The sequence below is a fragment of the Eubalaena glacialis genome, chromosome 8 (assembly GCF_028564815.1).
Source record: "Eubalaena glacialis isolate mEubGla1 chromosome 8, mEubGla1.1.hap2.+ XY, whole genome shotgun sequence".
Classification (NCBI taxonomy): Eukaryota; Metazoa; Chordata; class Mammalia; order Artiodactyla; family Balaenidae; genus Eubalaena; species Eubalaena glacialis.
This window is the reverse complement of record NC_083723.1, coordinates 124,250,650-124,276,718: the sequence shown is the minus strand read 5'-3', so window position 1 is coordinate 124,276,718 and position 26,069 is coordinate 124,250,650. Positions and strand designations below refer to the sequence as shown.

The following is a 26,069-nucleotide window of genomic DNA, read 5'->3' as shown; positions in this document are numbered from 1 at the left end:
CAAAATTGTGGCTTTTCTTCTTTCCTGTTTTTTCTGTCTTTGTGGATTTATCTTTTAAAAATAGATTGCTTTACTGTATATAGGGTTTTGGGAGAGTGAAATCAGATACATGAATTTAGTCTACCATCTTAAACGTAAATTCCCTCTCATATATTTCAGTGGGTTTATTTTAAGGTAAATAATTGCTAGTTTGTTACCTTTGGTGTTTGCTAAGTTTCAGTAAATAAATAAATAGATAAAATTTTCATGGTTTAATGTTACCTGTAGAAAGCAGTTATCAGATTGTTACAGAATTGACCTTAAACATTGACCTAATATTATTGAAAACAAATACAGTGCTCATGGCATTATAGAAATATGCATAATACTTAGAATATTGAAGAAAAGTGTTAATGTATTGTTAAATGTATTTGATAACTTTTTTTCCCCTAAAGCACAGCGTAAAGCATATACAGCTTGAAAAGTTTTGATTACCATGGTTTTAAAACAGCATTCTTCTCTAAGAACTGAGCTTTTGTATGCATTACCTAGTTTCATTGTTTACTTCATTTGGTGAAAAATTTGTTGAACACCTGTTACGTACCATGCTAAGGATGCAGCTGTTAAATAAGAGTCTTAGATAAGGAGAATATAGTCTAGCAAGGAAACAGACATTAAAAGAACCAATTAAAATGAAGCATAATGTTAACGTACAGGAGCATGTATAACTGTGGGAATTCTCTAAGAAAGTGGCGGTTATAATAAATCCTGAGGGCTTCCCTGGTGGCACAGTGGTTAAGAATCCACCTGCCAATGCAGGGGACACGGGTTCGAGCCCTGGTCCGGGAAGATCCCACGTGCCACCGAGCAACTAAGCCCGTGAGCCACAACTACTGAGCCTGCGCTCTAGAGCCCACGAGCCACAACTACTGAGCCCTTGCACCACAACTACTGAAGCCCGCGCGCCTAGAGCCCGTGCTCCACAACAAGAGAAGCCACCACAATGAGAAACCCGCACACCGCAATGAAGAGTAGCCCCTACTCGCCGCAGCTAGAGAAAGCCTGCGCGCAGCAACAAAGACCCAACGCAGCCAAAAAAAAAAAAAAAATCCTGAAAGATGGGTAGGTGGAAGGTGGCAGAGGTGGGGAGGCAGTGGAGAGGGAGCTTGATGTGCTCAGGGAGCTGAACGTAGCTTGCATAGTGGGAGTGAGATGAAGCTGGGGAGTTCACAGGACACTGTTATAATAGGCCTTACAATTTGAATTTCATTTTGAGGCCACTGGGAAGACATTAAAGGATTTTTGAGCAGAAAATTGATACTTTTCAATTGATAAATTGATATTTATAGAAACATCATTTAGGCTGCAATTTAAAGAACTGATTGGAGAGGAAGGTAAGCATGGAGGCAAGGAAGAACAGGAGGGGAGGGAATGCAGTAAGTCACGATTGGACTGAGGTGGTAGTTGAGAGAAATAAAATGCCCTTGGGAGATACTGAGGAGTCCTGATTGAACGAGAAAAGAAATTAGGAATTGTCAAGGCTGTCTCCTAGGAGCCTGGCTCCTGCACTGTACGTTGCCATGTCTTTTAATGATGATAGGTAAACCCTGGGAAAGGGAGAAGGTTCATCTTAAATTAGCAGTTCAATTTTGTATATAAAGTTTTCAGTAACTAGGTAATATCTAATTACAGATGAGTTGGAGCTCAAGAGAGTTCTAGGCTAGAGAGACAGCCTTGGGGTCCTGGACCTGAAGACATAATTAAAAGCAAGGGAATGATAGGTTAAGTGCAGATTGATTTGTAATTGTCTTTGGGAGCATTCTCTGTGTGTTTCCCCTTCCCTGATTCGTATGTTTCATTTCCTGAGAACATTGCACTAATTAGCATGAGTTCTGCAGCCCTTAGGGGGCCTTTTCTGTCTCTATACTTTCCCTGTCAACCAGGATGCATGATTAGAATGGCTCGGCAGCCACTTTGCTTTGTATTTCCTGTTACATAGGAATTGTGTATTTGATAGCTTTTTCAATTTTATCTGTACATTCACTTTTTTCCAGAAGGAGAACTTATGGATTGTGATGCAAAATCAGAATCTAGTCCTGAACGGGAAGCTGTGGATGATGAAACTAAGGGAGTAGAAGGAACAGAGGTTGTCAAAAAGAGAAAAAGGAAACCATACAGACCAGGTATAGTGCCTGAGCTAGACATCTTAGTATAATCAAAACTTATTTATATTTTAAGAAAAATATAATATTGAGGGCTTCCAATATAATAATTAGGATGAAATATAACTTCTTAAGAACTCTCTACGCTGAAACTTAGAGATTTTTTTAGGCTGCGCCGTGCGGCCTGCGGATCTCAGTTCTCCGACCAGGGATCGAACCTGGGCCCTGCTGCATTGGGAGCGCAGGGTCTTAACCACTGGACTGCTCGGGAAGTCCCCAGAACTTGTAGGCTTTTTTAGGCAGTTATTAATGTCTGTTTACCAGTGAATGAGGTAGTATATTGAGTCAGTTCAATCTTTATTCTTCTGATTGCTTATATTTTATTGACAAGAGTGATCTAAATACCTTTTGATGTGTAAGGAAGAACTTTGTGTTTGTTTTCTGCTAGACCTTAAAAGGTAACCTTCCTTACAGATGAGCCACATTTATAACAAGGGCCTAGATTAGCTTCGTCCAAATCACTGTATGAAAATGATTTCATTTCTTCGTGATTATGAGGCTTATAAGTGCACTTACTTTTTTAGACACTGCCAAATTCCTTCCAGGAACTTATAGTTAAATGTTGGGGTTTTTTTGTTTTTTCTTTTTCTGCCTTACATGGAAGTCATCCATGTAAGGGACCCATTTGAGGGGCCCATTAGGTCACAAAGTATATTGTTAGACAACTATCATATGACAGAAGCTGTTAGTGTTACTATGTGTCAGGCACTGTTCCCAGCACTTACATCTGTTTATTTAGTGCTTATCACATGTGTATAGGAGATACTGTACATTATCCCTTTTTCACCAGTGAGGTAACTGAACCAATGAAACGTTAAATAACCTGCCCAAAGTCTAGTAGTAACCAGAACTACACAGTTTGACTCTAGATTCCGTGATCTTACTACAGAGCTCATGTCTAAGAACTTCAGGAATAACTAGCCACATTAGCCCAGAAGTCATGTTGATTTTTGTTCGGATCATCTAGTTTAGTTTGTATCTTGTATCTGTTCTCCCTCAGCTAACATACAAATAATTTGAATGATGATCTATGAGTTACTAACATTAAGGAAACAAGCATAATTTACTATAATGTTTACCCTGACATCGTTTAGGAGAAGAAATACATGCAGTCTTCTGTACTTTAATGAATTTGTATTCCTATTTGGTTAGTAATGAGGTAACAGTAACTTTGATCTCTTATTTGCCTATTTCCAAACTCTGGTATTTTGCATCAAAATGAGATTATTGATTTAAGTTAACCCATATTGAATTTGGGAAATGCCTCACCCTACTTACTGTGGAATTACAGGGAGAAATTAGTAGTTATTTACAAGATTACCTAATTTCTGTTTTGGATAGGTATTGGTGGATTTATGGTACGACAAAGAAGTCGAACTGGGCAAGGAAAAACCAAAAGATCTGTGATCAGAAAAGATTCCTCAGGCTCCATTTCTGAGCAGTTACCTAGTAGAGATGATGGTATGGTACTGATTTTGTTTGATTTAACCCTCTTATCTTGATATCCCCATTGAAAAGAACTACCCTAAATAATGTTACAATGACAACCTTATTGCTTCGTAGTGATGAAAGGATTTGAGTGCCTGTAAAGTTCATATCTGCAATATAGAAATTAGGTTTGATAAGAAAATTATTTAAATCCAATCAATTATATTGCTTTGAGATTACTTCAACAAGGTTCCCCCCCCCCCTTCCCTTACCCTCTCTTATGTTAAATATAAACAGTTTAGGGACTGAATCACATAGTTATGTCTGGCACTTTCTGGCCATCTCACAAAAGGCCTTTCTTTGCCTGCATTAGCTGCTTGGCATAAAATTGGAAACTTTTTAGACTATGTAGTTGAAAGTGACAGCATATCCCAATAATTTATAACAAAGTTGTATAGTGTTTTTGAAGTATATCTTCCAATTATTAGTCTGTCATTGTTACTTAGAGTTTCAAAGAAAGCTAAATCATTGCTTAAGTCATAGCTTAAGAATTGGTCCTAATGAAGACTGCAATCAGTATGGTCACGATCTGTACACTTTCTGTATTTTAAATATTTTATATAGACTCTGAAGAAAAAAGATGTTTTTATCATATTCTTTGAATAGAGTTCTTTTATTACTATGTGATAGGGTTTTGGCCTGTGAATGAATTTCAGAAAAATTGCTGCACATTTTTAAAAGGAAGCACCATAATGGTTTTAAAGAAGTTTCTAATATGACTTAACATGGGTGTAATAAGCCCCAGTTAAGAAATGTGATATGTTCAATGAAACTATTTTTTTGTTTTCCATCTTTGTCTCTATTTTGTCTTTTATATAATTTTAGTTTTATCATTTAGTTCAGTATTTTTCATTTGTGTCATCCACTGAGTTTTTAATTTATTATGCATTTATCCTTTTCTAAACTACTTTTTTGATATTTTAACACTTTGTAGCTTCTTTTTACAGCTTATTCCTCCCAGTTTCAGTTGATTTAGAATATAATATTTCTAAAACCTTTGCATATCTGATTCTGCTCTGTATCTCCTGGCCCTGTCTCCTAGTGCCTCATTTCGTTGTGTTTATGGTGTGAGATAGATACATATACATTAAACAGCAACAAAACTTTTTTTAAACTGTGAGCTCATATTCTTTAGAACATTCTCTGAACTTTTTGAGGACTGAAGTGAAGGTTGGTTACTTCGGAGAATATTTGTTGCCAGGAACATGAGGTGCTACTCCCCTAGGACTCCTTTAAGCTAAATTCTTAGCTTGAAGTTTTTTGGTCCACCTATGTTATATAAATTCAGATTTCTTACATATCAGGGCTGTACTGAGTTTATGAACTCTCAGGGAAGATTTTCATTTTTTTGCCTTTCTACCCAGCACCTTATTCAGTGACAAGAGGACAAGCAGTTTTCTTTGCTGTCAGGTTAGGGAGGTGGTGGTGAGTGATGTGTGGAGGACCAGGGGAACGGGAGGGTGTGTTTCTTGTTAAACCAACCCTGGTGTGGAGTCCTTCAGGGTCCCACCTTTATACCAGGCAGCTTCTGGTTAATCTCTGCACCTTGGGAAGAGGCTGTAGGCTTTGTCTTCTATTCCCCATTCCTCATAAGGCTCTGAAAACTGGAGTTCAAGGTCACTAGATTTTAGCAAAATTTCAGAGAGCTTTATTTAGTTCTTTGCTTATTTCTCTGGTTCCTATTTTACCTTAATTTTTGGTCTTGGAGAATTCTTTATTTTCTGTTTCGATTACTGCTGTATTTTTTAAAAAATGTTTATCCACTATGTTTAGTGGTTTTCCGTCCACCTATGTAGTCTGGCAACAAAAGTGCCCACATTGATTTTCAGAAGGCGTGTGCCTTTTGCCTAAAGTATGTGAGAGTATCGTTTGATTGCTTGCTTACCTGCTTTAAGTGGTGTACTTGTTTCTTTGCTAATTTCATAGTCCAACATTTTGGATTTTTGATTTTAAATTTGAGCATTCATAACATATTTATGATCATATTCATAGGTAGTCATATATTATCACAATATGTATTGTACTCCAGATACCTAATTTGCAGTGAATCCCTGAGCTTGGAATTGCTGGATTGAAGGACACACATTTTTTAAAAGACTTTTGTTAGATAGTCCCAATAAACTTTAGCAAAAGGTTGTACCTGCTAAATTCCCTTTAGTAGTGTTCGAGTAGCCATTTATCCATACTCATTAGCATTGAGTATGTATTTTCCTTTTTTTAATCTTTAACAAAATGTCAACATTAAAAAAAATCAAGTTTCTGCTGTGAATAAGAAAATACTCATTAAGAAACAATGGGAAGCATGCTGATAATAAGTAGACATGAAATGAATTTTTTATGATACTTAAAAATTAATAAACTTACTTTGAGGTCTTTTAATGAAAAAGCTCATTTGTCAAGTCATTATGCTGTGTACCTTAAACTCAGTTGTACGTCAGTTATATCTCAATAAAACTGAAAGAAAAAGGAAAAAGCTTGTTTATGTGGAACTGTGTGTATGCTGGTAAGTTATAAAATTACCTTTGGTGGGCTTATCTGAAAATTTTAAATACCACATATTTATAAATGTGACTATTGTTTCAGGCTGGAGTGAGCAGTTACCAGATACTCCAGTTGATGAATCTGTTTCTGTCACTGAAAACACTGAAAAAATAAAGAAGAGATACCGAAAAAGGAAAAATAAGCTTGAAGAAATTTTCCCTGCCTATTTACAAGTAATATTTTGCTTTATATTATATATTTGTTAATGAAAGAAACGTAAAGTGATGTATCGAGTTTTGAAAAACAGTTTTGTTGTTTTTGTACATGTTTTAATCAGTCATCATAAATGCCATTTTGTGCCTTCCAGAAGCCCTTAAAAATTACATTTATCTTCTTTGTGCTTTGATACTTTTTACAAAGTTCTTTTTTTAATCCCAGTTTTTCATTTATAAATTTCATAAGACACACAAGAACTCTTTGGCTGGGAAAAGCTCATTCTTCCAAACCAGTCATACCTGTGTGCTCTGCAAACGCAAGTCCGGTGGACAGCTTCCTTTGCTAGTACAGGTTACAGTAATTATGTTCACTGAATGATGATGGGTTTTTAGCGGCCAGAATTATAGCTTTAATAATATTTACCACTTTTAGAGGCCTAGTGAACCAAAGGTTTAGGCTGAATTGTTTTTGTTTTCTAAAATATACATCAGGAAAATATCCCTCAATGTGAAGAAGTTGTTTGATAGATGTAAATAGAAATCCTTCTAGTTCATCTTGTAAACATTAAGTCACAGAAGAGTTCAAGGCCATGTGGTACATTGGAAAGAGCCTCACATCAGAAATAGGACTGAGCTGTAATGGCTGGCTCAGCCATAGCTCATTCTAGGTCCTTGAGCATGTAATTCATCCTTCCTTGGCCTCTCTTCCTTCATGTGTAGAAATTGAATTGGATCAGACTGTCATTGAGTGTCCATCTGATGTGTCCCTCCCACACAGCTGTGGCCAGCATAGATAGCTCTTCATTGCTTGAGTTGTAATGTATTTTTTTAACCTTAATTTTCCAATTAGCTATTACTAATTTAATTGGTTTTAAAATGCATTTCCTTTCAATTAACATACAGCTTCCTCAATTTTTTTTAGTAATTAGAAGTATAAAATTCAAATACTCATTTGAGTAAACTGTTTTCTATATTTATTAAATAAGACTTTAAAGCATAAGTACCTTAAGTATATAATAATATTTATGAGTGTGGATTTTTGTTAGACAACTAACATCATAAAGGCAGTGTCCATTTTAAAGAGTTCAGTCTTTAAAGTCAGAGTCCTGGGTTTGAATGCCACTCTGCTACCAGTTAGCTATGCGATTTTGTTTTATTTAACATCTCTGTGCCCCAGTTTTCTCATCTATAAAATTGTGGTAATACCTACTGTACAGAAGTGTTGAGAGATGAAATAAGAATTGTGGATGTAAAGTGCTTAACTCTGCACCTTACATTTTATGTATCTTTAATAAATGTTTTATTTTCCCCTTATTCCCTTCACATACCCATTCATTCTAGCTTTGTACCTTTTAAAAATATATAACAGTAATTTTATTGTTCAGGAAATAGAACCATTTATTGTTTAGATTATATTTAGTTGCATCTTTTGTGTTGTCTCCTATGCCCTTCACCTCCCATCTTAATAGTCCTTCCTGGGAGTATTGAGTAGATGGCATGCCCTCCTCCTCCTCCTGTTGATCCTTCTGTAAAGTGTAATGTACATTTAGGAAGCTTTCTTTAGCTTTTCTTTTTTTTTTTTTTTTTTTAATTTATTTTTATGGCTGTGTTGGGTCTTCGTTTCTGTGCGAGGGCTTTCTCTAGTTATGGCAAGCGGGGGCCACTCTTCATCGCAGTGCGCGGGCCTCTCACTATCGCGGCCTCTCTTGTTGCGGAGCACAGGCTCCAGACGCGCAGGCTCAGTAATTGTGGCTCACGGGCCCAGCTGCTCCGCGGCATGTGGGATCTTCCCAGACCAGGGCGCGAACCCGTGTCCCCTGCATTGGCAGGCAGATTCTCAACCACTGCGCCACCAGGGAAACCCCTCTTTAGCTTTTTAATGAAAGTATTGATATGAAAACTGACCATTTCATACTTTTGCAAAAGAGCCTTTAAAAATAGTGGATCTGATTTCCTGATTACTGCTGTAATCTAAATCTGTTGATCTGGATTGTTTATTTTGGTGTACAGGTGTAATTCCCCTGTTGTACATCAGTAATATATAGCTTTTTTTGATGTGCAGGAACCTTTTGTGATAGTACTATTTCTTGGACATCTTGTGATAGCAGTTGTATTTTTTTTCACCATTGTTCAGGGGTGGGGTGGGGCATACATAACACATAGTGATGAAAACCCGCCAGGAATTCAGTAACAGTGTTTTTCTAGCTTTTCTTTATTAATCACAGCAGTGTCAAGATAAACTATAAATAATTGTATAATCCACCCAGTAGAAATAGTTACCTGGCCTATTAAGAGCTGGTGGTACCACATGGCCATAGGAACCCCTGTAGCAGATCTGAAGTCTCCAGGTTCTGGTCATCACTGAACATTATTAAGTCACAAACCAGGTGGAGCCACTCCCTTATGTTAACTGCAGGAAACAAAAAGCCACCAAAGTAGTAAGAATGTAACAGTTTTTGATAAATACCACTAAATTCATCATGGGTCATATTAAGAAAATATTCTTGCTAATGGTGGTCTCAGATTTCTCAAATTTATACTGAAGGCATTAAATAAATGATTGATAAAGTTCTAAGATGCTTTCCGAATGATAAAAGCATTGCTAGTATAAGAAACAAATCATCTCCTGCCCAGTGCTCTATCTTTGTGGGTTTTCAAATTTCTTTTTCATAGTGAAACAACTTCATTTAAAAAAAGTGAAAATTTCAAATCAAATATTCATCACCTCTACCAGATTTCACATACCTCCTCCCCTATCCCTTTTCAAAAGTTAACAGCTTGGTGTTTATCCTTTTAGAACTTTTAAAATAGTTTATTTTTGCATAGTCTTGGTTTGTATTTTATGTTTTGCTGGACATATCACTCAACTTGCTTTCTTTTAATATTTTAGAGCTTCTTTTTGACAGCATAGTTCTACATCCTTTTTAAAAACTGATGTATTTTATAGTATGGATATCTATAATTTATTTAGTCATATGCTTTTTGACAGACATTGAGTATGTTTTCTCTTTTTGGTATTACTAAAAAAGGCTGCAGTGAACCTTTTTTGTGTATGTGTCTTTGGCAAAAGGGTATTAAATGTTGGTAGTTACTGCAAAATTGCCCTCCACCAAGAATGCCCTTTCCAGACAGACCACATTATAGAAAATAGAGTTCTGGGGTTGAAGTAAGTGAAGGGGGTCCCCAGTGCTTCCTTTTGTTATCTTTATTGACACTTGAAAAGTTTGGGGGAGATCTAGAGCTGTAAGGAGCCTAGCTTGAAAGAGTGGTCTCTACAGTAGAGCAAGTATATTGAAATGGAGAAAAGTTAATATGAGTAAATGGATAAAAAGCCAAAGCCTTTAATAGCCATACATTTTGTACACATAGTTTGTTTAAAATGACTATAAAAACCCTCTTTCAGATTTATAGCATGTGAAGTCTTTAATGTGGTTGTATGCATCAGGATGAGAATACTAAATCTATCTGAAGTATATAAATATTAAAGCTGTAGATCAAACCCTTGTGCTATCCTCTGTAGATAATCTATAAATATTAATAATAATCATGAAGTTTTAGTTTTTCTTATAATATGAATTAAGGTGCCATAGTACTATAAATTTACCCATTTTTAAATTTAATTGTAATCTAATCTGGGAGTATCGAATTATTATACTGCAGTTGGTAGAAACATATTTGACAGAATTGTGTGGTTTTATTTGCATAATTTTATTTGATTCTTGTAAAAAAAACTAAAAACCTTATTTTTAAAATTCCGGTCAATTCTTTATATAAAAGAATTGACAGGCTGTCTCTATAATTATTTATATATTTCTATATTCAATTTTTATATTGTTAAATACTAAGCTTTCCTGTTATTTCTGCCTTCTTATCAAAATGATGACAGAATTATCTGTTCTCATTTTAGAATTTTATAAGTCAATTGTTCTCATATGTGCTTATCTTTATCTAGGAAGCTTTCTTTGGAAAAGATCTTCTAGATACAACTAGACAAAACAAACTAAGTTTAGATAATCTATCAGAAGATACAGCTCAGCTTTCTTACAAAACAAACATGAACACAAATTTCTTGGATCCTTCCTTAGATCCACTACTTAGTTCATCCTCAACTCTGGCAAAACCTGGAACTCACGGTATGTGAAATCAGTGACAAACTTTTCTTTATCGAATTACATTCATCTTCCTTTTAATCAAACCTTTGAAATGCTTTAGTTTGGCCTCATATGCATTTTAAAAATTAACTTTATTGAAGTACCAGGTCTATAAGATTTATCAAATAAGTTTATCTGTGTAACAACCACTAAATCAACTCTTGTGAGTGGCGAAGGAAAATGTTCGGTTTACAGTCTGCTGAGGGTAAATGTAAGGGAGGATAATTAGGCCATAGTTGGTGAGTTATAAATATAATAATCTTCAACTCAAGGCAGATTTTTGTTAATTACATAGCCCCAAGAAATTCAAAAGAGGAAAAGAGTGCTGTAGCTGAGAACTGGCTGTTCCACTGTGATAATAAAGTGAAATATATTTCAGATCAGCTTCTCACTACTGACAGTTTGGGCCAGATGATCCTTTGTTGGAAGAGGGAGGCTGTCCTGATATTTAGCAGCGTCTCTGTCCTCATGATGTCATAATGATCAAAAATGTCTCCGGATATCGCCAGATGTCCCTGCAAAACTGTCCCCTGTTGAGACCCACTGCCCTAGCTATAGTGAATATGGGGACTACTTAGAATCAGAGAAAGGTATGAGAGCTTAATGTTTATTAAGTAATATTAACGTCAGCAAGGCTCTCAGAGTTTAACTAGTTTGGTATCACAAAGTTTTTCCTCCACTTCTGTATTTTTATCTTACTTTCAATTAGAAATTTAATGTTCTTCTGACAGGCTTCCTTTTGCCATTGAATTACATTTCTTACTCATTTAATTTTATAAACTCAATTTGGAAAACAATCTTAAGGCAGTAGCCTTCCACTGAAAGATGACTTTTGATATATTAAGTAGTTACAGCTTCATTAACTTACCACTATCCTGGATTGAAATACAGGCTTTTATTTTTTATTTTAACTTCTTGAAGTAATTAGAAGCAATCTTATCCCCCTGTTATTCGAATGCACACGTTCAGCACGGGAGTAAAGGCCATGCTCTTTGTTTAATGTTAGCAGATCGTTTTACTTCAGTTCTGTTGTTTTGAGTACTTACCTGCTCTGATCCATGTTAACATGTTGTTAAAATAATGCATAGTGAAAGACTTGTCGGCCCTTCAAAGGATGTCTTACTCTGAAGGATATCTTATGAAAGTCTTGACTAGCCATTTAAAGACTTACATAGAAGGAAATTGCCCTTGAGTTTTTATAAGGAAGAGAACTGAGGTTGGAAGGAGACATATTGTGACTGGGAAGACATTGCTGTACACTATTTTTATTCCTGTTTCCTTTATTTGAAGTTGTTTTTTCCACAAAACTCCTGAAGAGAGAATAGTTTAATGATAAAGCCAAAATGTAGAGGACTAGAATAATACACATTTCAAAACCTAGGTTAAATATAATGTTCTGTGCAGTCGAACCACTCTCTTGCCTCTGTAATGGGAATTCAAAAGTAATAGCTTCCTTTTTAAAAATACTTTATTCAATGTAGTCCATTACATCAGTTTTAATAATTTGTTGATAAGATACAAAATCTCTTCAGGTAGAGGAGAACTTTTAAAACATGGTCTTTTAAAAAACGCTGGTTGTAATTTGTTTAGTAGAATTCCATTGGTTTAAAACAAACAAGCGCGCAAACCTTAACCCTGAAACAATTATCCAAAAATTTTTTTCTTTCAAGTATACTGTTGTCTAGAGAATACATTGTTGAAATAATTTTATTTCTTAAAAACTTTACAAATATTTGGGCATACAGAATTGACTTTAGCTCAATTTGAAAAATTATATTTTTATGTATGTATGAATTCTATTTGAGAAGTATATGTTTAATGGGACAAGACTATTTTCATAGAAATATTTGATCTAGAATCTGGAGTATTTTATGTACTCCCCTCCTCTCCTTTTTTTTTTTTTTTGATTTTTAATTGAAGTATAGTTGATTTACAATGCTGTGCCAGTGTCTGCCTTACAGCAGAGTGACTCAGCTATACACATATATATTCTTTTTAAAATATTCTTTTCCATTATGGTTTATCATAGGATATTGAATATAGTTCTCTGTGCTATACAGTAGGACCTTGTTGTTTATCCATTCTAAATATAAATCCTTTTTTTTTCTTAAGTAAAAATATAGTCAAAATGGATTAAAAAATTCAGATATCCCTTAACTTAAATGACTAATAAAGTTACTGAAGGTAGCCTAAATATTTTCCTGCTTGATGAGGCCAGAAACCCTTGTAGTTCTCCTTGACTCTTCATTATCTCACATTCCACATCTAATACATCCACAAGTTTGCCTCTGCCTTCAAGTGATATCCCAAAGCCAACCACTCCTAACCTCACCCTCCCACCACAGTTGTGCAGGCTGGTACCGCCTCTCACTTAGACCCGGCCAAGGCCTGCTGACTGATCCATCTCTCCTCTTGCCAACATGCCTTAGCCCCTCCTCCACCCCTGTCGGTTCTGCGCCTGGCAACCAGCGTTTCCCTGTAAGATATCAGTCACACCCTCTTCTAGCAACCTTCCAACAACTTCCCATTATACAGTTGACCCCTGAACAACAGAGGTTTGAACTGCGAGGGTCCACTTATATGAGGATTTTTTTCACTGATACATACAGGAGTCCTACAATCTCTGGTTGGCTGAATCTGCAGAGATGGAAATGAGGATAGGGAGGGCCGACCAGAAGTCATATTCGGATTTTTGACTATGTGGAGGGTTGGTGCCCCTCACCCCCATGTTGTTCAAGGGTCAGCTGTACTTTATACTTCAGAATAAAGCTCAGTCTTCGCCTTGACTTGTAAAACCATCCATAATCTTGCTTAACTGCCTTTTCAATTTCTTACCACTCTTTCCCTTTATCACTGCAAGCACTGACCCCTTGTCTTGACAAAACTCTTCCTGCTCTGGTCTTTGCATCTGCTTTTCCCTTTGCCTGAGGTACTCTCTCCATCTTAGGGCATATGCTCCCGTAGCTTGTTCAGATTTGTGCTTGGTAGCCACCTTTAAAAGGCCTTTCCTGACCACTTTATCTAATATCTAACAGTATTTCCACATCTTATTCTGAATCCTTTTTTCTTTATTGCTTATCTTTATAGCACTTACACTGATGTCATTTATTTACTGTCAAACTCCTCTGAGAAAGTAAGCTCTGGAGGGCATGCACTTTGCTTTAGTCACTTCTGTATTCCCAGTGGCTGGACCAGTGCCTGTTAACATAATCCATAGACATAATTCTGTGGGTACTCAAACATTTTCTTGAATAAATAAGTGAATTAATCAGTGTTAAGGGTAAAGCTGGAAGTAGGCATTTAACTAGATGGTATCTGGTTTATACTTTACAAGGAACTTCTAAACAGTAGGTTTGCCTTGAATATTTTATTTATCTTCTAGAGTGTTTTCCAGATGTCATTTTTAGCGATGCCACTTTCTTAATTTTTTGCTTTGTTTCCTATAACATTCTATTTCACTTTTATTGCCTATGGGTTTTATTTTAAATTTTATTTTATTGTTAATATACAGTAGTCACAAAAACAAAAGTCTTAATTTTTAATGTTTCGTTATTGAAAATGTTGTAGTGCCTTTTCTATGAAAAATTCCTTACTTTAGAAGTAATAATCTTTTTATGGTTCTAGCACTTACCTCAGTATCTGCTGTATTCTAGATATCTAGTAAATGGTTGGATGAGTGAGTTTTAGAATTTATTGTCTAGGAAAATACTGACACTTTAAAAACATACTTACTATACTTAGGTACCGCTGATGATCCCTTAGCTGACATTTCCGAAGTCTTAAACACAGATGATGACATTCTTGGAATAATTTCAGATGACCTTGCAAAATCAGTTGATCATTCAGGTATATATGAATACTGTTTGCCCAGTGTCTATTTTATGATGTGAGTGAGAGGTATGTGTGTGAAACAAGCTTAGTCTTTTCTCTGAAACTGAAAAAAAATTTTTTCTTTCTTTCTTTTTCTTCCTCCCACCCTCCCTCCCTCCCTCCCTCCCTCCCTCCCTCCCTCCCTCCCTCCCTTCCTTCCGTCCTTCCTTCCTTCCTTCCCTCCCTCCCTCCTTCCCTCCCTCCCTCCTTCCCTCCCTCCCTCCTTCCCTCCCTCCCTCCTTCCCTCCCTCCCTCCTTCCCTCCCTCCCCTCCCCTCCCCTCCCCTCCCCTCCCCTCCCCTTCCTTTGTCAAAGAACTCATCATTTTATTTGATCTGCCTTGGCTTTCCTGCTTTAAGAGGGGAAATAGCAAGTTAGTTAATTGCTGTTGTCTGTCTAATTGCATCAGATTTAAGGCCTGTTGCCTTAGAGTCCTGCTGTACCTGTTTCTTCTTTTGTTTGCACCGTCCCCCGCTCCCGCTCCCGTGGTAATCATCCATTTTATTTGGTTTGGGTCTTGTAGGTCTTGATTTATGCACTTTCCAGGTTGAGAGCTCATCTTGTCCATTTGGTAAGAACCTGAGCAGTGGATGACGGCTGACTAGAAGTAGTCTTTTTTTTTTTTTTAAATAGTGATTTCAGCTGAAACAACCTGTAGGTGCATGTGTATTTGTTATAGTGCTAATTTGTCACTAATCCAACTTTGCTTTTCCCTTTGTGCGTGCAGCTAAAGCATGGTACAACTGTACTGTGCTTTGGATGACTTTCTCTGTAGTGTTTTTTTTTTAAATGAATAGTTTTATTCATGTTAATATGTAATTTATAATATTACCCAAATATTATAGAGTTAGTTCCTATAAGAGCAGAGAAGTTCCAGATAAGAGCAGATGAAATTTTACTTTTTGATAGCAGTAATATTGAGGAAGCATGGTAAAGTAGATAAACCAGTTTTAAATGTGACTTTTGCTTAAAAACCAATTTATATGAGACAAAGCATGTAATAAACATAATCTGTGTATTGTTTTTGACTACAAAATATTTCAAAAATATGATCTGTAGTTGAAATTATTCACAAAAGGATAATTTTTACAAGGCATTAAGAATTTTAGAGCTTTTCATTAATTTGTGTGAAACTTGTTTCACAAACTGCATATGGTAAGTTGAACCATACATTTGAAACACTTTCTAAGTTTAAGCAGTTAATTGTATATTGAACATTGTGTATTGATTCTTCTTAGAGAGTCCTGTCTTAATAATATGCTGCTTATTTTTTTGGTGGGAATTAGCACTTTAGAACCAGATGTGTTCTTTTGTTTCTCAGGGAATGTGTTTGCATTGATTAAACTATAACTTTAAGCAGCACCCAAGTTTATAGATACATTGTGCCTAATTTTTACTGATTGACTCTCCAGATTGATGTAGGAATCCAGATTAATTCAGAATTAGAGGCTTTTCATTGCTCTGTTTTAATCATATTGTTGTGTCTTAATGCAGGTAAAGAGTGTAGTGCATTTTGCGTGAGTGTTCAGAATTCACTTTCTAATATGCATACGTTGCTCCTCTAGCTGGAATAGACATTGGTGCCGGCGCCGATGATCCTTCCTCTTTGCCTCAGCCAAGTGTCAGTCAGAGTTCACGACCATTAAGTGAAGAGCAGCTCGATGGCATCCTCAGCCCTGAACTAGACAAAATGGTCACAGATGGTAAAATATTTGCCCTACATCTAGGCTTTCTAAAAGACATGAGTAAATATGATTTTCAAAGATTTCTGCATGCTTATTTACAATTTAACTTCTCTTCTGATAATTTTATGTCAAATGCTGTTTTGTATCAGTATATTGAAATGATAGTTGTTAATATTTCCACCTCTTTATTTTATCCTAGGAGCAATTCTTGGAAAGTTGTATAAAATTCCAGGTATTTGTGTTTTGATTTTTAGTTTATAAGAATGGAATTCCCTGTGCTTTGGCTCTGTAGCCCTTTAATCGTACTGTCATTGGAACTGTATCTCCTAGAGCTTGGAGGAAAGGATGTGGAGGACTTGTTTACCGCTGTGCTTAGTCCTGCAGCCACGCAGGCAGCTCCCATACCACAGCCTCCTGCGCCTCAGCTGCTGCCCATGCACGCTCAGGGTATGTCGCCTCTCGAAAAGTGTTGTAAGTATGGCCCTCAGTAACCATGCACACAAACTCACGGCAGAAAGCCCTCTTTTGTGCCGATGGAAGAGTACTAATCTCTGAATTTCCCTCAGTTACACACCTACCTCCCTGACATCCCCTGGAAATCGGCGATTCTCTTTATGGCCAGAATTCTTCTGCTCACTTGATCTGCAGCGCCACTATTAACAGTGCCTGCCTTCTTCCCGTCCCCCAGTCCTAGTCGCAGCTCACTTTTACTCAGTCCTTCCTGCAGAGATGTTTGGAGAACTGCTCCCCCCTCACCTGGCTGCCTTAGACTCATCCATCTGGTCTCAGTTTCACTGTCATTTCCTCAGTGGTTAGCAAATCACCACCCCCACACCTACCCCATGCTTTTCATTGGTAGCATGTGGTGCAGATATAAGTGACTGTTTGGGTAATTCTGGTTTTACCTTTAGGTGGTGAGCTCCTTGAAGGCTTGGGTCACATCTGTCTTCACCACTGTATACCTTACCACAGAATATGTCCTTAGTACATACTTTCAGAGTAAATCAGTGGCCTTTCTACCACTGTCGACTATGAAATTCCTAATTCTGTGGAAATTTGCCTATTTTGTTTAATCCACTTTCTTCTGCCTATTTGTAACTACTTGCAAAACAAGTTTAAGGCTTTCCTTTCTCCCTCTGCCTGGAGAGCTAAAATCTGATAGGCTAGAATTAAAATTTGTGGGAGTAGGTAGGTAAGGTGGTAACGCTGCAGGTCTGGGAATCTCCTATAGAAGGGAGATGGTGGTGTGTATTCTTGATGATTTGAATATTGGGTCATTTCTCTATATCCTGTTGTCACTGCTTCATGATTATATACTGAATTGAATAATTTATAATGATACTTTTATAAGCTCATACACTGTTTGTGTGTAAGTGCTGAAATGTGCAAATAATTTAATGTTATCTTCACTACCAACTTTGTGTATACATGAAAAATTCTATAATGCACATAATTGAAATATTTTAGTTTCTACCAGTTTAGCCTCTAAACGTAAATTTACCTCGAGTTTTACTATAGACTAAACATGTGATTTACATTTGGGTAAAGCAGGCCCATCGTAAGTGCTTCTTGCCTTAATTGTCCCCGTATGCTGTCTTCATGATTAAGAACTCTTCAATATTTCTCTTCTCAACATATACAAAAAACTATCTCCATGTTTTCTGAAACTAAAAGTATGTATTTCAGAAATCAAATCATTTAAAGATGTATTCCTTTATAAAAGGTTTTATGATCATCGTTTAAATCATTTCACTGTGCAGTCTCATTTTTAATAAGGTTTTGAAGGTTGGGGGCAGCTGATTTTTTTTTTTTTTTTTTACCTGAAATATGTTTATTGGGATGGTTTCCCATTCATCTTGATTCCGGCAGCTTTTAGTGCTGCTTCCATCTGGAGGAGCATCCTTCTGTAAGCCTTGCTTTTCCTCCTGTAGGCTGGCAGAGGACAGTAGAGCAGCCAACGCACAAAACTACTGTTTGTGCATGGCTAAGGACGGTGGTGATTTTATAGCATCCTGGGCATTTCACGTCCATGAAGTAGGAACTGGGGCTCTGCACCAGGCGCTTCTTCTTGTGTTTCCTCTTCTCTTCTGGAGAGGGATGAAGGAGATCCTGTGCGAGAGGCATGTTCTCGTGGGGAGGTCATCACCGTCGGAAAGGTGGGGTTGATTTTTTTTTTTGCGTAGGAGTCGCTGAGATTTCAGCATTCATGTTTGAAAGAATAATAATTTAAGGATAAAGCATGATCAGGTCACATGCAGGGAGACCACACAGATATTCAAGAATGGCAACTCTAACATTTTCCAGAGCAAAGAAAGAGAGGTAAGTGGGCAGTGTTTAAGAAGGCAGAACAAAAAGTACACATGGGACTGAATTGTGTCTAGACAGCTAGGCATTGGCAGTTGGCCGTTTTTTCTCCAGGTTTCTGAGAGGCACTGGAGACCTCACACCAGTGAAATGACCTGATGAGTTACACGTTTTGGCAGAGTAGCTCTGATGTCAATATTGGAAATGGATTTGAGACAAGAAGAGTTGTACTAATGAGTTTATTGCAGTTGGGACTGAGTTAGAATTTGGGCTCCATTTAAATATGTCTGCAGTGCTAATTGAAAGGAGGACATGGATTGGAGAGACAGTGATGTTAGAATAAGTAGGATAGTGCTACCAAATGGATGTAAGATGTGAGGAAAAAGGAAATAAATTGAACTAGACTATATATAAGCCAGGCTTGCCTAGAGGATAACCAGTCGTGCTGTAAACTAGAAACATGGAACAAAGAAGCACGCACGCGCGCGTGTGTGCATGTGTGCGTGTGTGTGTGTGTGTTGTAGGGGGAGGGTAGTGGAGATGTAATGAATTTAGTTTTAGGCCATTTTTAGTTAGAAATGGGACATACACATTGTTCTGACTTACAGGCAGTTGCAATTGTTCAAGGCTATAGATGAAAATTTAGGAATTGTCTGTGTAGTGGTTGGAAGGGTGAGGTTTCTTAAGAGAATATACTGCCAGTAGAGTACAGAATCTTGAAGAACTCTTTTTAATTAAATAATGAGTTATATGCTTAAGTCAACTGATTTATATTAGGTATGCAATTATACACTCCTTTCCCCTTTTTAAGCGTTAGGTGGAAGTGAAAAAAACAGAGATGGAGACACTGAGTGAGAGGTATAGGATCTTAGCAGTGACGATCATCAGACAGGTTGTAGGGTCAAGTAGGATGAAAGGTGTTGTTTCACTGGATGATAAGATTGTTGTGATCTTCAGTGGAACAACTTAGTAGGAGCGATGAGGAGAAGGGCAGAGTGTGATGTGTTGACAGTTTTACAGAAGGTCAGAAAGGAAAGCGGAGAAGGGAAATTTCAAGAAGATTGAGACAGTAACTTGAAATCACTTTAGGTGAAAGTTACATGAAGTGACTTTGCAATTCTTACCATGGTTCATGCCTTGAAAAAGATGCTAGTATGACCAGGTATGGTAGACTTGAGAGAATGGGGAAAAGACCACTTCCTAATTAAAATAATAACAAAGGGAAAATGCTTTGCATTTATTTATGTGTACTTAAGTTATTTAATTTCTCTGGGTCTTTTTGCGTAAATGGAGCTACACGTAATAACCCATTTCATGGCGTGGTTGTGAGGACCAAAGAGTTAATTAACACACGTAAAGGTTTTAGAACAGTGCCAGGCATATACTAAATTGCTAATGAGTAATAGCTATTGTTATTATGTAAGGTTTCAGTATAGTCGTATTGCAGTTACAGTAGTCAGTGCTGATAGCTCCAGGATAGATCACATTCTCACTACCAGGAAGGGAGCTTTTCTTTATCCTATCTACAAGAAAGGCATTTGATATTTTTCAATAAAATATCATATTCCTTAGTGGAACCTACTTTTCTCTAAAGTTAAAAATAGAAGTAGCATTCTACTTGGAATAAATGCAGAAATCTTGCTTCTTAATCCGGTCCTTGGAGTGAACTTAAGTGTCCTGAGACACTTGTCGTGGAGTCCAGATCCAGTGGGCCCAGCTCTGCCGTTCTGCAGGAGAAGCCCTAACCTGGAAGTCAGATGGTTCCAGGACCACTGTCCTTGAGACAAAGCCTGAAAAGCTGCGGGCAGTCAGCCCCAGTGTCCTCAGACAAACTTGAGAGTTGTAGCTGAGGGTCTGGTTTGGCTGAAAGGACATTATGTAGTGTAGAACATTATGTGGGCAAGACACTTCTCTTCGTTATTTTTTCTAATAGCTTGGCAAGTGATCGGGTTAGGAGTTCTCTGTCACTATACCAGGTGTGCCAAGTATTAACCAACTTTGTAACTGATTTTCATTTGTATAATTAACCGGTGATGCGGTTGTGGATCTCCTAGTGTTGTTCTGAGTGTTATAACGTAAGTAGAGGCCGTGTATTTATTATGTCTTTAAATTGGAAGGGTTTTCTCGCCACCTTCCAGTTTTATTGAGATATAGTTGACATACAGCACTGCATAGTTTAGGGTGTACAGCATAGTGATTTGACATACATCGTGAAATGATTACCACTGTAAGTTTATGGAAGGGGTTTTTGAAGGTACACCAAAAAAAGGTGTTTTTTTTTGTTTTTTTGCTGGAAACCTGCTTGGTTAAGGACAGTTGGCTTATTTCCAAATAGTTTAGGAAAACAGATGATCACAATAAGGGTTGGAGTTATATGCTTGTGGAGAGTTTAGAGAAACACAAGGTGGTCTTATTATGGTTTGCCTAATGTCTATTTAGAAAGAAGACGTGAAGGTACTGGAATGAGAGTTAAAATACATTTGGGGGCTGAAACTGCAAGTAATGAAAATTAGGTCAAAAACAGAAATTATTTATTTTTAACAGTAGTCGTCCAATTTATAATGGTAGATGAAATATTGCTTGTTGTTCCAAACTACTTTAGAGAAAGTGCCAATTTAAGAATAATAGGTGTTTTTTTCATATAAGGGACATCTGTTTGTAAATTTTGCAAATTTTGTGAAGAAGAGTATTTGATACAACTCACTAGCATGTGTTGAGATTGATTCTTTTTTTAGAGCTCATATGTACTGCATACTTACTGCATAGCAGGCACTGTGCTGAAAACTGCACATGCAGTATGCCAGTTACATTATAGAATACCTTCATTTTATAGAAACAGTGATTGATTCTGCTTGTCACAAGTAGCGGAATTAAGATTCAAGCTCAGGGCTGTCAGACTCCAAAACACATGCTACTTCCATTATACCATAATGAAGTAAACAGAATTATAGAGTCCATATTTCAAAATTTTATAACCAAGTCACTCTTTAAGCGATATTTTACAGTATAATATTGGGGGGAAAATCCTACTTTTAAGTAGTAGTATGCATTTTTATTTAGAAATATTTCCACTGCTTTTTAATTATTTTTTAATAATATGCAAAAATTACTGCTTTCTTCTTTTAAGATGTTTTTTCACGGATGCCACTCATGAACGGCCTTATTGGACCCAGTCCTCATCTCGCACATAATTCTTTGCCTCCTGGAAGTGGGCTGGGAACTTTCTCTGCTGTAGCGCAGGCCCCCTACACTGATGCCAGGTATTTAAAAGCCTCCCCTTTCTACGGAAACGTAAATCACTTTTGTTACGTGAATGGTTATTAGTCTGAGTGACTGTGCACAGTGTTAGTGTGTGGCACTCATTGTGATCTTTGCTAAAAATCATCAGACATTTTAGCTATTTTGTAATAATAGGTTTAATGAAATTGTACTTGACCATAGTACTTAGAAAGTTATGTTTATGAAGTAAAGTTGTTTATTTCTTGCCAGGGATAAAAATCCAGCATTTAATCCAATGGCAAGTGACCCTAACGGCTCTTGGACATCATCAGCGCCCACTATGGAAGGAGAAAATGATACAATGTCAAATGCCCAGAGAAGTACACTCAAGTGGGAGAAAGAGGAGGCCCTGGGTGAAATGGCAACAGTAGCACCAGTTCTCTACACAAATATTAATTTCCCCAACCTAAAGGAAGAATTCCCCGGTAAGTCACGGATATATCACTGCTTTACATATGACCAGCTTTCCCACACGTGACAGGCTTTTTTTGTTCTTGTCTTAACTATAATAGAGAGCCCGTGTATCACCATTAATTTTTATCTAGTGTGACTCTGCACAATGTGAAGATTCCCTAGATATCTAGAAACATCTTGCCTTTTCTTAATCCTAAGCCCTGTACCGATTTGCATATTTCCCAGAAGTTAATTTCAATTGATGAAGTGATTCCAGCTCCTAGCAGTCTTTTCAAATACATGGAAGTCAGTGTTGTGTTACATGTGTAATTGTACAAGAAAATTCCTAGAATAGAAAGCTTGTCATTTAATCAGAAGTATTAAGTTAGGCTAAATCAGACTCCACTCTAAGTATTGTTCACATTGAAACTAACTCAGAATTATTTCCCCTTCTTCCCAACTGTCTAGCCCATTTGAAAAAAGCAGATGGTACAGTGGTACCATTTTTGAAAATTCTCATTAGCAAGAGGATGAAACATTTGGATTAATGTCACTTACAGAGTATTTGTAAGCAAATGCTCATTTAGTATCTTGAGTTCATGTTGCAAGACAAACTAGGATTTGAAAAGGTCACTTAAGCTTTGTCTTGCAATAGTTTCCCAGCTGTCATATGGCTCTTTTAAATTACTAGAGGAGTACTTAAAAGTGGATTTTTTATGGACGACCCCTGTCTTTTTAGGTTTGGCGTTTTTGGTTTGGCTGCCTTATAGTACTTTATTTATTATGCATAGAAATAAATGCTACCTTATCTAACAAGAGAAATCAGTGGTTTAATGCAGGGCTGTCTGTTAAAGCAGTACACACATTCTTCAAGGGTTTTTTTTTTTGTTTTTTGTTTTTTTAACCACATTTTTATTTGCTGCCTAGAGATGAGTATATCTGGTTCTATTAAGTCACTTAGTGTCAGTGTAAAAATTGTCCTTAGATTGGAGCTGTAGGTTTCCTTTTTTTAAAGTAATTTTCTTTAATAGATGTACTGTGTGATTCTAAAACCTCATGAAATACCATGTTAAGGCTGTTGGTCTGCAGCTGATTTCCATTTTCACTGGCTGTTTCGAAGCTTTCTTTTTATAAATATGGACAAAAGCATTTCTACATTTATTGCTAACTGTTGATCTCACCCAGATTTCATTTTGTGTACTGTCCTCACACTGACTTTCATAGAAGTGGCTTGAAATCATTGCTTTTCCCTGTCTTGTTGTGCACAAGTGCTGATGAGATGCTTATTTTTAATAATGATTACTTCCTTTTGGTCAACTTGATAGACTTCTCTTGAGTACAGATGTTTTCCAAAACTTTTAGCTTTGGTCCTGGTAACATCTTACATGGTTGAGGGAATTTATTATGTTTGGCTTAACTTTATCTTGGCTGCTTAGAACTTTGATTTAGAAACTTCCCAACTCCACAGGTGAGATTGTTAATGAGGCAGCACTCCATTCAGAAATATGTTTGGTCTGCTGTACAGACCAAACATATACTGTACTTTATACTGTACAAAGAACTAAATACAGGACTGTTATACTGTACAGTACTGTATACTGTACAGAGAACTACATACAGGACTGTTATACTGTACAGTACTGTATACTGTACAGAGAACTACATACAGGACTGTTATACTGTACAGTACTGTATACTGTACAGAGAACTACATACAGGACTGTTATACTGTACAGTACTGTATACTGTACAGAGAACTACATACAGGACTGTTATACTGTACAGTACTGTATACTGTACAGAGAACTACATACAGGACTGTTATACTGTACAGTACTGTATACTGTACAGAGAACTACATACAGGACTGTTATACTGTACAGTACTGTATACTGTACAGAGAACTACATACAGGACTGTTATACTGTACAGTACTGTATACTGTACAGAGAACTACATACAGGACTATTCATTTATGAAAATATGGGCAGAATAAGTTTAACTGTTAGCAGTTTATCAACCTTTTGATTAAGACGCATCATTACCGTGGCTCTGTGAATGTGTCTACTGTGTTCTTTTGTTGCAGACTGGACTACTAGAGTGAAGCAAATTGCCAAGCTGTGGAGAAAAGCAAGCTCGCAGGAAAGAGCACCATACGTGGTATTTAAAAAAACTCATGTGTATCATGCCTTCAGACACAATATGTGAATCTTATTATTATTGTCTTAGGTTAATAAAAAGATTTCCCATTCCAAAAAACATATGTTAAATACTTGTACAACTAATAAACAGCTCTGTTTTATAGTGTTTTCCTAACTCATGATGTCTTAATATAGAGGGTGACATTTTCATAAGCTGGTTAATAGAACCAGTATGTTGAAGATTGAAATCACTTATCCTAGGAGCATGTTTAATTCATTTCACTTTTAAATTGTTTTATCTCTTCGAAAGAGTACTACATTTTGCAGCCACATTAATGTGCCTCAGTTTCTTCCACAATAAGCTCTTTTTGTATTAGGTTTAGTAGAGAATCTTGAAAGGGGTATACCTGGACACCTTTAAGGAGCTTTTGAAACATGGACTTGGCCAGGAATTATTAGGGTATTTTATAAGATTCACAGTTCAGATGGTGATTTATTTTCTCCCAAAGAGCCAAATTAAGATTGTCAACTGGATCCAAATCCTTGCTTTCATTTGAAAGCATATTATATCTGCATTATCGTTTTGAAAAATATATGCACTTATTTTCTACTTTGATCTTCAGCAGACATACTGTCAGTGATAATGACTGCTTAGATAAAGCAAAAAATTTGGGTGGGGGAATGTGTTGAGGATGCTTTGTTTTGTTTTACCTTGACTGGCAGAGGTAATGGCAGGATATTTTTAATATTTCTCAATGATTTTTCTTTTTTTAACGTTAAGCTTCAGATTCCAGATTTTAGATTTGGAGGATTGATTTGGCATTTTCCTTTTCTCTAAATTGAGAGAGATATTAATCGTTCCATTTTTGAAGAGTCTGTTACGAAAATTAGGATTGAAAATATTAGATAACACCTGGGTTCTCTAGCCTGGTTCAAATAGAGAGATGGAAATAGGTCTTCAGTTGAAACGTGCCTTATAAAAGGAAAAAGTGGGGTAGTGTCCAGATCTTTTCACACAAGAGGCTGTAAGTTCTCAAGATTAATATTTCAACTGTTTTCAACTATTTAACCCAACTTTTTCTTGCTTTTGTATGATAAAGTTTGTCATAGTTTTATTTAATTTTAACATATACTGGGAGATAATTTTCTTCTCCTTTTTTCAAAGCAAAAAGCCAGAGATAACAGAGCTGCTTTACGCATTAATAAAGTACAGATGTCAAATGATTCCATGAAAAGGCAGCAACAGCAAGACAGCATTGATCCCAGCTCTCGTATTGATTCAGATCTTTTTAAAGATCCACTAAAGCAAAGAGAATCGGAACATGAACAGGAATGGAAATTCAGACAGGTGTGTGTTTCTGTTTCTTTAAGAATTGGCTTTTTAGGACTTCCCCAGTGGTGCAGTGGTTAAGAATCCGCCTGCCAGTGCAGGGGACATGGGTTCGAGCCCTGGTCCAGGAATATTCCACGTGCCATGGAGCAACTAAGCCCATGCGCCACAACTACTGAGACTGCGCTCTAGAGCCCGCGAGCCACAACTACTGAGCCCGCGTGCCGCAACTACTGAAGCCCACGTGCCTAGAGCCCGTGCTCCGCAACAAGAGAAGCCACCGCAGTGAGAAGCCCGCGCACCGCAACGAAGTAGTCCACGCTCGCCGCAACTAGAGAAAACCCGCGCACAGCAACAAAGGCCCAACGCGGCCAAAAATAAAAAGATTAATTAATTAATTAATTAATTTAAAAAAAGAATTTGCTTTTTAAAATTGAATTTTTGCTTTTTGAGAAAAGAGCTATTTATGATATAGTTTCAGCTGTAGTTCTGACTAGAATATAAAAATTTGATTTAAAATAGACTTTCCTTT

At 36.8% G+C, this 26,069-nt stretch overlaps 2 protein-coding genes across 14 annotated transcripts in view; one reads left to right on the top strand and one right to left on the bottom strand.

The window, feature by feature from the left end:
* The window catches only part of KMT2C (lysine methyltransferase 2C), a 276,950-nt gene that overhangs the window by 205,074 nt on the left and 45,807 nt on the right, over positions 1 to 26,069 (top strand). For 10 of the 13 annotated variants that reach the window (XR_009701921.1, XM_061198964.1, XM_061198965.1 and 7 more), the window contains 12 exons: positions 2,034 to 2,162; positions 3,543 to 3,662; positions 6,273 to 6,403; positions 10,338 to 10,518; positions 14,278 to 14,382; positions 15,971 to 16,108; positions 16,290 to 16,322; positions 16,421 to 16,561; positions 21,522 to 21,654; positions 21,884 to 22,098; positions 24,153 to 24,226; positions 25,373 to 25,555. Coding sequence is in view for 12 of the 13 variants with exons in the window: in XM_061198964.1 (XP_061054947.1) it covers positions 2,034 to 2,162; positions 3,543 to 3,662; positions 6,273 to 6,403; positions 10,338 to 10,518; positions 14,278 to 14,382; positions 15,971 to 16,108; positions 16,290 to 16,322; positions 16,421 to 16,561; positions 21,522 to 21,654; positions 21,884 to 22,098; positions 24,153 to 24,226; positions 25,373 to 25,555 (1,583 nt within the window). In the remaining variant the exon portion in view is untranslated. The remainder of the gene's footprint in view (positions 1 to 2,033; positions 2,163 to 3,542; positions 3,663 to 6,272; positions 6,404 to 10,337; positions 10,519 to 14,277; positions 14,383 to 15,970; positions 16,109 to 16,289; positions 16,323 to 16,420; positions 16,562 to 21,521; positions 21,655 to 21,883; positions 22,099 to 24,152; positions 24,227 to 25,372; positions 25,556 to 26,069) is intronic. The other 3 variants (XM_061198975.1, XM_061198972.1, XM_061198969.1) reach the window with 1 other exon arrangement.
* On the bottom strand, positions 17,963 to 18,214 carry LOC133096565 (small ribosomal subunit protein eS27-like). The gene has a single exon (XM_061198202.1). The coding sequence runs from the start codon at positions 18,212 to 18,214 to the stop codon at positions 17,963 to 17,965; it is 252 nt and encodes an 83-aa protein (XP_061054185.1).

Excerpts from the sequence above, each read along its gene's own strand:
- LOC133096565 (XM_061198202.1), bottom strand. The coding sequence starts at position 18,214 with ATGCCTCTCGCACAGGATCTCCTTCATCCCTCTCCAGAAGAGAAGAGG.